Raw genomic sequence first — 12,481 nt, forward strand, 5'->3', positions numbered from 1 at the left:
CTTCGGTCCGCCGGGAAACAGAACGCCTAGGGCAAATTAAAAAGAAAAAATGGATAAAAATATCATTACCTAAATCACGAAATTGTGCCGTGGAATTCACAACTTTTAAAGGTGAAACTCTGGGTTGAAGTAGGGAATTTTTAAAGGAAAAATTCTTTTATATATAATCTCGCGAAAGTGCGGATATCTCTCTATTCTGAATTTATATTAATAAAATAATTTTGAGCGTTAAAAACTAGACTTATACACCTTAAATTAGTGGGTGGATCACCCCATAAATCCAAGTTCGTATTCATCAACACAACTACATGTGTGCTGGAGTTAATTCCGTATTTTACAAGGATTTTTATTCATATGTTATTTTAGCATTAAAAGTGGCTAATTTTGACTTGCTTGATAGTACATTTTGTTATTTACATTTTGGTCCATCAACATCCGATTCCATTTGTATGTTGCTTCCGGGTCGAAAATAAACATTTGATACTAGTTTTATCATCAACATTTAATTGTCAAATTACAAAAAATAATAAAAATTGATGTGCACCAGCCTAAGGTCCTTAGGTGTTAGTACTGGTAGTTTATAATCTTTCCTATTGCAGCAATGGACATAAAGAATAAAGAATATAGGAAATTCCATTTGGTCGAACTTTGATATGAATTTCAGAAAAAAAATAAAAAATTCATTGAATCAATTACTTAATCATGGTAAATTAAATTAATTTGGCGTAAATACTTACTGCAGATAAGTCTTGTTTACATTGATCACTTATCAGAAAGATCAAGGAGGAAACGATCTTATTCTGTCATCTTATTGGATATATATTAGGAAAAATTACTATAACATGATACCATAACGTATAAATATCACTACACCAATGATAAAATAAAACCTGATTTATAAGAAGATACTTTTAAAATAACAAAAGTCAAATTTAAGACCTGGAGCGTAAACTTTTACGTGTGTGGCTTATGCCCCAAATTCTCCAATGGATCTACTAATTTCATTTGCGCTACCTAGCATTTTGGTACACCCCATTCCGAAACCCGCCTTTGAAAACATTGGTCCAAATAAACTTGAAGATTTGATATGAATTCCAATATGGAAAAAAATAGCTTTCTTACAAGCAAGAAGAACCAATGATATATGTATTGTTCATTTGGATTTTGGACTGTAAGATGTATTGAACTTCATCAAACTGAGATCCATGGCTATATCTTATCTTAAGATAATAAGCAAGCAAAAGGTGCAAATTTCATCAGAACTAAAGCTTCCAGTATATGCCTAATCGATGAAGTAGGCCAGCAACAATAGCCCAAAACAATATCTCAGCAAATATGACATAAAGAAGAGTTCCCACTCTTGTTGAATGCCACACTCCAATGAAAATGTGCTTCTTGATCCAATATATCTGCAAATGTTGAGTTCAATCAGTTTACTTAGACAACTATGAACAGGTACAAGAGAAACATTGTACTGAGTTCACTTCTTATTTTCTGTTCGATCTGTAAAAGGTTTGTTATCAAGCCAGAAGCAACACTTGTAGTATGACCTATTTAAGTTCTGACCAACTAGCTGCAGAGGGACATAAGGCGGATTAGTGCAGAAGTTACGAGGTCATGTTCACCCGAACTCGGTAACTTCTAACTCAGAGACCTTGCATGTGTGCTAAGACAATCACCAAATAAGTACAAATTTCAAACCACCTAGTAACCAATGTGTTGTGGTAGAATTTCAAAATCGAACCCATAATGTTCAAATCCTGAATCCGCCTCTGACTAGTTGTATACAATGGACTGCAGCATATCAAAGTGAGAAGAGTAATGAAAGAAATACCAGCGTGTTATGAGGGTCCTCATAATACCAGCCGTTGATAAAACCTGCAAATATTCCTCCAGCAGCCATTACATAAACAAGCATGGCATTCATACCAATCCATTCTAGTGGCAGAAATAGATACTTCAAGTTCAAAATGTCAACCTGCATTCCAAAGGGAAAGAACTAGGATTAGAAATTTGTGAATCTTGCAATGGTGATCACGCATCAGAATGTTGTCATTCAAAGCTTTTCTTGTTAAAAGTATACGTTCTTCAAAATTCCAGCTACATTCTCATTCTCCCGCTTTATATAATCCAGTACTGATTGATAAAAACATAAAAACTTGGAACGTTTTCCATCAACTTGAACCTCGAGATTTTGTTTCTAATGAATGCCTTACAGTTCAGAGGGAATTGTGATTTAATCGTAAAGTTCTAGAACTTCCAAATCTAATGTACTAAAATTGATCTGTTCAATTTGTAGCAAGGAACAAATAATATAAGTGATCAGATTTTTGGACAAGACTACTGTACCAGAATGTAGAAAGCAGAGAACACTAACGCGGCTGCTCCTGAGGTTACACAGACATAGCTGAAGGTATATAATTGCTTATTTAAAGGAATAGCTGCATTCAGCACCATCAAAGGAAAAATGAGGTAGAGAAAAGAAGATATATCCAGCTTTCGAGTGCATTTCATACACTGGGAATTTTACCATCTGTGAAGTGGAGAATAATTCCTAAAACTAAAAGAGCTATGCCCATGCCAATCCAATGCAGAAGTCTGGATGAGTGATCCTGGAGATCACAAAAATTGGAATATCAGTAACTTGGCTTTAATTTGGTGAGACAGTCAAGTCTAGAAGATTTTGACTTAACCTTCATATGAATAAGGACATGTCCAAAATGAACTCCAAGGACCGTAGAGAGAATAGCAGAAATTGAGCTGTAGTCATAAGTAGAAGAGTTTACCAGACAGGAAAACTTGAACATAAGTAAGTAGCATAAAAGGTATCAGATTTTTAAAACTTTTATTAATCAAGCAAGTAGAAATCCATAGATAAAGATTGTATTTAGTCCTCATTGGAGAACATTTTAACGCCACTCGAGCACACAAGACTAGAAGGAAAAGAGAAGTTATTTCCAGTCTAATAGGCCTTAGAGAATTTATAATATGAATCCTACCTAAGAATTCCTTCAGGTTCAAAAGGAGCCCAACACCATGACGGAGCATCATCCTTAAAAGGTCCCTCATATGGAGAATTTTTAGTGCAAGCCTGCAGAATAAATATCCATCAAAGGTGTTACAGATGAACTTAATCCAGTGATAATGGAGATGGAAAATCACAAAGAACAACAATAGAGGGGAGATAAAAAAAATTGTGAAGAAACAATCACCTTGGATCTCTTCCAAGCCGGACGTGGATACATGTGATTGATTCCAAGCACCTGTCTGTCAATATAACCCACTGCATTGCAAGGAGGATCAAGATTTCCTTTCACATCGCAAGTTACCTAATATCAAAAGCAAAATCCTTTTGACCTGAGATATAGAAATATTAAAAGTAATTTGGAACATGGACGAGTGAAACTCACAGTTAAAGTCTTCCCAAAATCAACACTGTCCGGGTTCTGGACAATAAAATTCCAGTCAGGAACATGTGTTCCATATAATATGGCCAAGTAAACTACTAAAACACATGCTCCAATAACCCTGAAATCATGAAGAAATGTTCAGTACTAACTTGGAGATCCTTAATGCTATCATCACTTCAGAAATACCAAAATAATATTCACCATTGCCAACAGTATAACTTGAATATGGAGAACCATCCCGTTGGTAGTTCTTTGGATTGGGCTTGTCTTGTTGTTATTTCTATTATGGCCACTACCAAGTAAGCGAGAGCAATTCTCTACAAAGATAAGAGGCAGAAGAATTATCACCAACACAAGATATTAGCATTCAAAAGAGAGACAGAAAATGGGGTGGGATCAGAAACTGTTACCTGGAGGATGCCACACCACCTTATCCTATTCATGTCAACACCATATTTTAGCTTGTCAAGATCATGGAAATAACCCCCTTCACAATTCAAAGAATGAAGTTAGACTTCTAATGAGTTTGGGAAGAGGAAAGATGAGATACAATACCAGGTTTCACAAATGGATTCCCACTTGGTTGAAAGTTTCTATCCGTAGCCAAACATAATTATGTTTTGCTAAAGGAAAGCTAATCACTAGATGTCATTACTGATCATTCATTCTATGATAGGTGCATTAGAAAAGAGAAAGGATCTGTAGATTCATCAGAGCTAAAAAATAGTTACAACTTATTGCAATCGCAAAGGTTGGCAGAATCACAGAGAGGGGGCTAATAAAGCAATAATCCCCTAAGGAGAGTATTTGTGGCTATTTTAGGAGATCCAGTAAATGTTTAAGTCCTACAGAGCTATTCATCAACTTCTAAAGCATAGCATTGATTAATTACTACGGATATTCTCTACTGAAGACATCCTAAATTACTTTTTCAAGTTTCCAGCAGATTATACATTCAGTTGATAGCATTAACGAACTGTGAAACTTCACCAAAGAAAGGAGGAAAGGTTACTTCTTTATTTCAGAAGCTAGTACACATTGTAAGCGATTTGATATGATGTACTGGATATGAAGAATGCATCTCTCATGAATTATGGAATCTTGAAGGGAAGAATAAAATAAAAGGAAGGAAAGAAAGATACCTGACCTTGTAAAAGGAGGCCCCAAAATAGAAGTTTGAGTGTCCTTAGAATCACCTTTCTGATGGCCACTAGCTTTTCTGGTATTTTCTACACAATAAGCAGTTAAACACCAATGAGTAGGAACAGTTACCTTACTTTATCTTCTTAAGAATGGGAAGAAGAAAAAAACACGTGGGGATAACCTTCAGAGCAAGTGCTATGGCCATTCCCACAATAAACAGAAAGAATGGCATCACAAAATCTGCAAGATTGCAACCGTTCCATGGTGCATGCCCGATCATAGGCCATTCTCCTCCCGCATCATCAACCAAGACCATCAGCTACAAATTCAACAAACCTTTTTCTGTCAGGAAGTTTTCGAGGCAACAAATGATAACGTCTGAATTAGTGTACATCCAAATGCACTAAGCAGGTTACTAAGTCCAAGAAAATCATGAGACTAAGGAGATGGATTCTTAAGATTATACATGAGGTAATTTAGTAAATATAATGATTTGAATTCATTCAGGAAGATAAACTCTAATATTTGCCAGGTTTCATTTCAGGGGACAAAACAAATAGGATATAGAAATCAATCTCTTCGAGACAAATAGCATGAAGACTTTTTCTCGTGAAATCTTCAAGTCCTTACTGGTCAACAGCTTGACAAAAAGGTTAGAAACGAAGACAGACTTCAGAAGTTTCATACCTTTAAGATCTACAAGCATTACATTCATAAAATTACCAAGGTAATGTCTCCCAAAACTACAAGTATTCAGAAAAAGAAAACAACATTCTAAATTTATCCCTAAGCTTTTCTGTGCATCAACTATTTTCTTTTCTTCAGATCTAAAGTTTAATTGAGATATTAATGCCCTTCGTTTTACTCCAGATGACGGGGATCATTTCTAATCCAATGAACACCTTCCAACATTCCACAGCACCTGTAACAGTAGGTAACTACTAAGGGTGATATGGAGGAAAACATTTTCCAGAAAAATAAGTCATTTTCTGACAATCAAATACCAAAAGATACTTTCTTCGTTTCTGTTTTCATTTGCAATAGTTTCAAAATTTTAGAAAGTGTTGCATAGTGAGACAAAGTTTCTTCTGTTTCAAGAGTCCAGCCATTACCTCGCATGAATCTATGACATATAGATGGTCAAACTTACTGCAACAGTGAGACCTCTGAAAATATCAAGGGAAGCCACTCGCTTTGTCTTCTGAGGCTTTACTTCTTCTTCTTTTTCCATTTCTTGAGATTCAACTATCACATGCTGTTGCTGCTCCATATCTACTTTGATGCCAGCCATCAACTACACTAACGGCTTATGACACAAATGATGATGAGGAGAGAAATATGCCCAAGACAAAAATATATTTTTATATAGCAACATTTTAAAACTCTTTGATAATCAGTTTGTCTTTATACTAAAGATTATGTGACTGCCTTGAAGTGGGTTCAATTATTGGATAAGTTCTCATTCAGAATTGAAAAAGGAAGTACAAAAGAAATACTCGCTCCGTGGCAAATGAGTGACGAAACAAAAATACAAGTCAAAAAATTCATATTTTCGATGACCAAATTTTCCATATTTAAACTATATATAAAGATGCAATAACCACAACCTCTGAAAAATAACAGCTAATACAAATGTTTGCCTCCCTAATCTTAAGTATAGAAAAATTTATTATGACCTGCCAATGAAACTCTGAACGGTTTCGTCTCGTGTTAATTAACATTCTAGGTATAAAGTGAAAATCGACTTTAACTAGAACCTCAACATCTCGGATTCGGTTAAGAAAGCTAGCTCAGTTTTCATTTAAAATAACACACACACATATACTGATGGCCAGAATATTTTTAAGACACGAACTCTTACATATGTCTTTAGAAAGGAAAGAGAGCATTTCAAGCCTACATACATTCCATCTCAAACTAATAATAACTGGAAGCAGCCTTTCCTCCGGTAAGTTTCTTTATAATTTGACAGTACAAACAAAATTAGATACAATATATCTAGTAGGCCTTTAAAATGTCAATTGTCATCTGGCTTCTTTGTCTCTAAAATGACGATGATTAGCCACGTCCACGGCCTCCACCTGTACAATAAATAACATCCAGAATCATCTGATGACTGTTACAACTTAGAAACTTGATGTATGGAGATTAATTTCAAGCGTTGAACATTGCAGGCAGTCTCCTAAATCTACTAAGAATGTATTGCTAGATAGAAATATGCATGACTATGATATCTCACATGGAAATGCAATGCCTCGGATTGAGACTTGTGGATAACATAAAATTTTAGCAGAATGAGAATAAAATTACATATAACTTGCATTGAACACTTCATACCTTTTCCACCAGACTTGGCACCAGGTCCTCCTTTGCCTCGGCCTTTGGCACCCGCATCTTCCATTCCACGCCCAATACCTTTCGCCTGTCTTCCAGCAGCACCTTCATCCCTACCTCCTCTTCCCCTTCCTCGTCCACCTACACCAGGTGGTTTTCTATCTGCAGAAGGAATTAACAATATACTAATCAAGCTGAATGTTCAGAGACTAATTCTAGGCTAGTAGGGCAGTATTTGTAAAATCAACAAACCCCACACTGATCCAATAGCTAAAATAGAGGTGGTTATAACACTTCCTGATAATAACTAGTCAAAGTAGTACCTCCACGGCTTTTTGTTTCTTCTTGAACTTTATCAATTACCTGGAAAAGAACACAAATAGCATAGTTAACCAAACAGCACTAAGAGGGATTTTATCAACTTGCTCAAATGAAGAGCCAATGGCAGATCAAGTGATAAAAATGAACAATTAAAACCAATAAAAACAATGGAAAAGAACACATTTAGCACAGTTTACCAAACAGCACTAAGAGGGATTATTAACTTGGTCAAATGAACAGCCAAGGGCAGACTAAGCTTCCATAATTTATAAACTACTGCGAACTCAGTCTCCAACCCCAGAGATAAAAATGAACTGTTCAAACCAGTAAACGCAAGGTATGTACATATTTTGGAATATATATAATCAAGAATATCTACAAAGCCTACCTCTCAGGAAAATAATGTTGCAATACTGAAGTTATTTCATGTATAAAAGAAAAGGCAATCTACATTCTTTTCCATTTTGTTAGAAGTGGAAGTGTGAATCTGCCATTTACATCTGAAGGTATATAGGAGGTTTTCATTTTTCAGTTACTACAAGTCTACAACACAATTATGAGGTATGTCATGTTTGGTTGACATCAAATCTCAGAAACTACCTAATTATGTTTTTGACACCACTTTGTATCTGTTAACATTGTGAACATTATACATTAATATGGGAAAGTCTCACATGCGAAGAGCACACGATGCTATCAGGAACTGCCCCAAGTCTCAAGAGCCAAATCCTCATGTGTAAACAAGTGATCCAACACAAATTACATATATGCACTCCTTTTTTTGATAGACCTACATATTTTTACTCTTAACATCAATTGAACTGAATTCCCTGAAGGCTTCACCTTTTGACAAGGAGAACCATTCAACTTTATGACTTTCTTTATAAAGAAAATGCTAGCTGCTCATGAAAACTCCTCTCACCTACCTCTCCTTTTCAAACACACCTGCCTCCCTATGTCCAAACAAAGGAGTACAGAAAATTAAGTTAAATACCTGCATTCAAACATCATCTCCCATCCTAGCTAGTATTGAAAGCCCACACAAACAAAAAGAAAAGCATTTAACAGAGGAAACAAACACTGGGAAAAGATGGTTCCTGGCATTCCTAAAAGATCAACAAAAAGATACACAAGTATAGCTCCAGAACACAAAGGCCATTCCTAAATCAACTATGAATGTGTGTGGAAGGCGAATGGACTGAGAGAAGCTAGGATAACTTCCCATATGGGCCTGTCATGAGCTATAAGAAAATAGGGCTGAAGAGTGCATAATACGCTCTAAGAAGAAAAAAAAAACAGAAAGCAGGCACCGCCACTTTATTTAGTCAAAACTGCAAATGTTGGATTTCACAAGGAATCTCTTGTCATCACTAAAGCAGTCTCCCATTTCCATTCATAGAGTTGCACTCCAACCTAAGGTGTCAGAATCAACAGCCCATAGAGAGCACAACAATGTCTGATTTGGCTCAATTGCATCACATCAGCGTAATCAATTCTCCTCTTACAGGAATGTTCTACTCACAGTCATGGGGAAATGAACATACAGTGGACTACAGGCATGCAAGAACAACAACGTCAATAGTGGTTTAATCTTATGATATCTAACATTTTTTAAATCTTTTTTAGTATAGGATATCTGATATAAATAAGCCTGTAGTATTGGGAAATAATTACAGTACATAAGAACTATGAATTATCTAACTTCCAAATCTTATATGAAAACCAATTGGCTACACATCTTATTTGAAAAGAACAATCTGTTCGAAGTCCAAAACGCTAATGTTCCAACCACAGCAATAATTTTATTTCAAGAAATCTATTTTATCAGTATTAAAGAGGCAACAAGAATATGGATGCACTCATATTTAGCCTTTAGGAACATCAGAGTTGTGTTATAAGTTTTTAACCTTCAGTTCCCACCCTGCATTATTGCTTAGACATGTGTTACTGCTGATACCTCTTTTAAATTTTCTACCCGGTTCACTATGGCTTTCCTGCTCTGTTTCCAAGTATGTCAAACAGTGTAGTCAAAGGCGCGCCTAAGCCTTGAAGCGAGGGTCAAAACGTGTTGAGTGCTTCGCTTCGCTTTATGTGCGCTTCAGTGTCGTCATCAAGGTTCTAAGGCAAACTTTTCCTTGTCAATGAGCCTCTACTTAAGAAGTGACACTAAAACAATTCATATTTCACTTTATCATAATTTGTTTTCAATTGCTTTGGTCATATATTTGTCATTTATGTTTATAATTATTAGTCTTGGACTTTCATATATATTTGTATTTTTTTTCTCCCTTTGCACCTTTTTTAATTAAAGCCACACTTTATTTGCGCGTTGTGCTTAAAGCCCCAACAGACCTTAGAGCTTTTTTGTGCATTTCGCCTATGATAACATGATGTCAAGCTAAATTTAGCCCCATAAATCTAGACACCATAGATTAGCTAGTAAGATAACTTCAACTTACAATAGCACAAATGAAACCCACCCCAAAAAGCCCCGTTGAATGAGTAACCAGACAAGTATATCCATGAGTCTGGTCATTCCAAGATTAGCTAGTCTCTTGATTCCACCTACCTATATCAAACCAAGCCCCTACAATGCACCACGACAAAGGCGTAAATGGACTATCTTGCATGTTCTGTAAAAGATTTTATTAAGTAAATAAAAATGTGCTCTACCTAACAAGTAACAACTGAAGCTTTAACATGAGATGATCACACATTTCACATCTCAACATGGTTCAAGTCTCAACCCACCCATTATCAGAAAAGAACTTCTATGTGTTTGGCCCGGGAAAAAGAAATCAGGCCTGCACATTAGGAGGCATGTAAAAAAAATATTATTGTGTAAATAAAAGTGTACTCTCCATGACAACAAACGATTTTACAAACTCATTGTCACGTTGAGTGATAGCACTAAAGCAAGTAGTTTAGGCCTAGTTACTGAAGTAGAAACCACCATTCCAGAACTAGTATACAAATTTTACAGTTGCCCATGCAAAGCAACCATTTATAATAATTACGTACAAAATAGGCACCCTTCTTCTGTTCTAGAACAAGGTCCAAAAGTGCCATAATTTATAATAATTACGTACAAAATAGGCACCCTTCTTCTGTTCTAGAACAAGGTCCAAAAGTGCCATACACACTATGTTGTTAGTGAAAAGCGAATTATACTACACGAAAACATTATTAATCATAGTAATTAAGAAGATAAACTAACCTCGTCAGGAACTCTAAGATACTTTATGGTATTGCCACGAATATAACATTCGGGCATTCTCCAAAATCTATCTCCATCCTGCATTAATTTTTCAAAATCAGGTGGCCTTACAACAATACATTTGAAAACCTAGCAATAACATTTAAGAAAAACAATGAATTACCTTTGACGTACAGATAACTTCACGAAGATGGATATTCATCCAAGTATCACAATTCACCAAATGACCGTTATAAGTCTCTCCATTTTTTAGCTCCACTAACTGTATAAGAAAAAAAAAGTCTCCACATTGAGATAATTATAAGTACAAGCAACTTAAGTGACAATAATCGCATACAGCAATTTGAGTCTTGACTACTTCAAGTGAGTTCCAGGGACTTGTGGCTTATTTTGAAGATATTCTACCAATATACAGAAACTGATACACTATACCAACAACAAATCTGTTACCTTTAAGAATGTTCGCCAAAAGCCCCAACTAACAAAAGGACAAAACATGAAATCCTTATTGTTATTCTCTCTCTAATTTCCCAAACAGCTACAACAGGAGAATTACATTTCTGAATTTGTATAACCATGTTTATTCGAGGGGTATGTTGTTTTTTGTATTTTATTGATAAGTTCGGAAAAAACTAACTGAGCTAACTGCATTACCACACAAAAAAGACCTAAGATCAGACTAAACAATAAACTAGGAAGAGAGGGAAAAAAAAACGAGACACTACCCCTCTTCCACATGAGTTAAAAAGCTTACCATGGGATGACCCTGTGCAGTCTTGAGCAAAGAGAGGGGAAGCTGAGACAGAACAAAAATAAAAATTAGAGCTTCATAACACAACATATAGAACTCAAAACCCTAACCCTACACCTCAGAAAACGACTATCGCTACCATCTTTAGATGCGGGAAATTCCGAATTCAAGATTGTCTGCAAAAGTCAAAACACACGGATTACCAATAAAACAAACTGATCCCGAAGAATTAAACACACACACACACAAAAACAAAAGAACACTTAAATCTTGAAATTCTCTCTTCTTTTACCATCGAAACCTAGAAACCGCATGAGGTTTTACGCAAAAATCTGTGCTAAATACAAACAATGAATCCATTCAATTGATTAGAAAAGGATATTCAAAGCCTTACCAAGCTGATCTTCGTCTTTTTTCTTCCACTTTCTTGAAAAAAAACCGAAAGCGTAGGGTTCCTAGATTACACTTGGAACTATATTCAGTGGAGTCCAGCTTTATTCGTAAATTGAAAATTTTCTGTTGTACCGCCGTTAGGGCTATGAAGTATGAATTGTGTGGGCTCCACGCTCCATGGGCTGTAAATTGAATCGTCTACTACCTTCACTTTCACCGTATTTTAACCAATTTAATTGGACGATATCTCATAGTTATGTTTAATTTTATATTTTAAGTAGAACGAAACATGTAACATCCGTTATCGTCCAGCGGTTAGGATATCTGGCTTTCACCCAGGAGACCCGGGTTCGATTCCCGGTAACGGAACTTTTTGTATAATTCGATATGTTCACTTTTCAACCGAGTTCGGATGGTTATAAAATACAAGTTTTGTTTGAACATACAATTTGAATTTTTAAGTTTATTTTTGACTTATAAACATAAAAATTTCATAAATTATGAAAACTATTAAAATCACATCAATTCTTTATAGACTCTTACGAAATAAGCAAAAGTTCATGACAAAAGTATTACACAATATCACAATTCACAAAGTTATTCTAAAAGAATATAACATTTATTGATTGAACTTTAGTTTAATAAAAAAAAATTGAACATGAGTTGTAGTGTACTACTTTTTAAAATAATCCACAACATTTATAACTATATCATCATGTCCATATTTTATATTTGTAAATACATATATTATTATTATTTTATAAAATATAAACTTGTGGGTCAAGTTTATATTTAAAAAATGTGAAATCATGATATGAAATTCTCAAATCAAGTTTTTTTTTTGGAAAAATTGGGATTTTATCTCATGATTTAGAATAACAAGATGAAATCGCATATCCAAACGTCTACTTA

At 35.1% G+C, this 12,481-nt stretch overlaps 2 protein-coding genes and 1 non-coding gene across 4 annotated transcripts; 1 reads left to right on the forward strand and 2 right to left on the reverse strand.

Moving 5' to 3' along the window:
- Window positions 1-1,074: 1,074 nt before the first annotated feature.
- On the reverse strand, window positions 1,075-5,943 carry LOC129886145 (uncharacterized). 2 transcript variants are annotated; one of them, XM_055960697.1, is made up of 13 exons: window positions 5,704-5,943; window positions 4,735-4,872; window positions 4,558-4,639; window positions 3,821-3,897; window positions 3,612-3,727; window positions 3,411-3,528; window positions 3,213-3,329; window positions 3,000-3,091; window positions 2,694-2,760; window positions 2,531-2,612; window positions 2,350-2,441; window positions 1,835-1,978; window positions 1,075-1,409 (listed from the first exon to the last, which is right to left on the reverse strand). In XM_055960697.1, exons 1-13 carry the CDS (start codon window positions 5,842-5,844, stop codon window positions 1,263-1,265), a joined length of 1,413 nt encoding a protein of 470 aa, XP_055816672.1. In that variant the 5' UTR covers window positions 5,845-5,943; the 3' UTR covers window positions 1,075-1,262. The 2 variants fall into 2 exon arrangements, with proteins under 2 accessions (XP_055816672.1, XP_055816673.1); XM_055960698.1 differs by having other exon boundaries at window positions 4,553-4,639; window positions 5,704-5,836.
- Window positions 5,944-6,324: 381 nt separating this feature from the next.
- On the reverse strand, window positions 6,325-11,724 carry LOC129886146 (probable U6 snRNA-associated Sm-like protein LSm4). The gene is made up of 8 exons (XM_055960699.1): window positions 11,571-11,724; window positions 11,316-11,352; window positions 11,180-11,221; window positions 10,589-10,687; window positions 10,426-10,503; window positions 7,211-7,250; window positions 6,891-7,049; window positions 6,325-6,634 (listed from the first exon to the last, which is right to left on the reverse strand). The coding sequence occupies exons 2-8, from the start codon at window positions 11,316-11,318 to the stop codon at window positions 6,612-6,614; spliced, it is 444 nt and encodes a 147-aa protein (XP_055816674.1). The 5' UTR covers window positions 11,319-11,352; window positions 11,571-11,724; the 3' UTR covers window positions 6,325-6,611.
- Window positions 11,725-11,866: 142 nt separating this feature from the next.
- On the forward strand, window positions 11,867-11,938 carry TRNAE-UUC (transfer RNA glutamic acid (anticodon UUC)). The gene has a single exon. It is a non-coding gene; the product is annotated as a tRNA-Glu (tRNA).
- The last annotated feature ends 543 nt before the right edge of the window (window positions 11,939-12,481 follow it).

This window comes from Solanum dulcamara, chromosome 4, assembly GCF_947179165.1.
Source record: "Solanum dulcamara chromosome 4, daSolDulc1.2, whole genome shotgun sequence".
In the NCBI taxonomy this organism is placed as follows: Eukaryota; Viridiplantae; Streptophyta; class Magnoliopsida; order Solanales; family Solanaceae; genus Solanum; species Solanum dulcamara.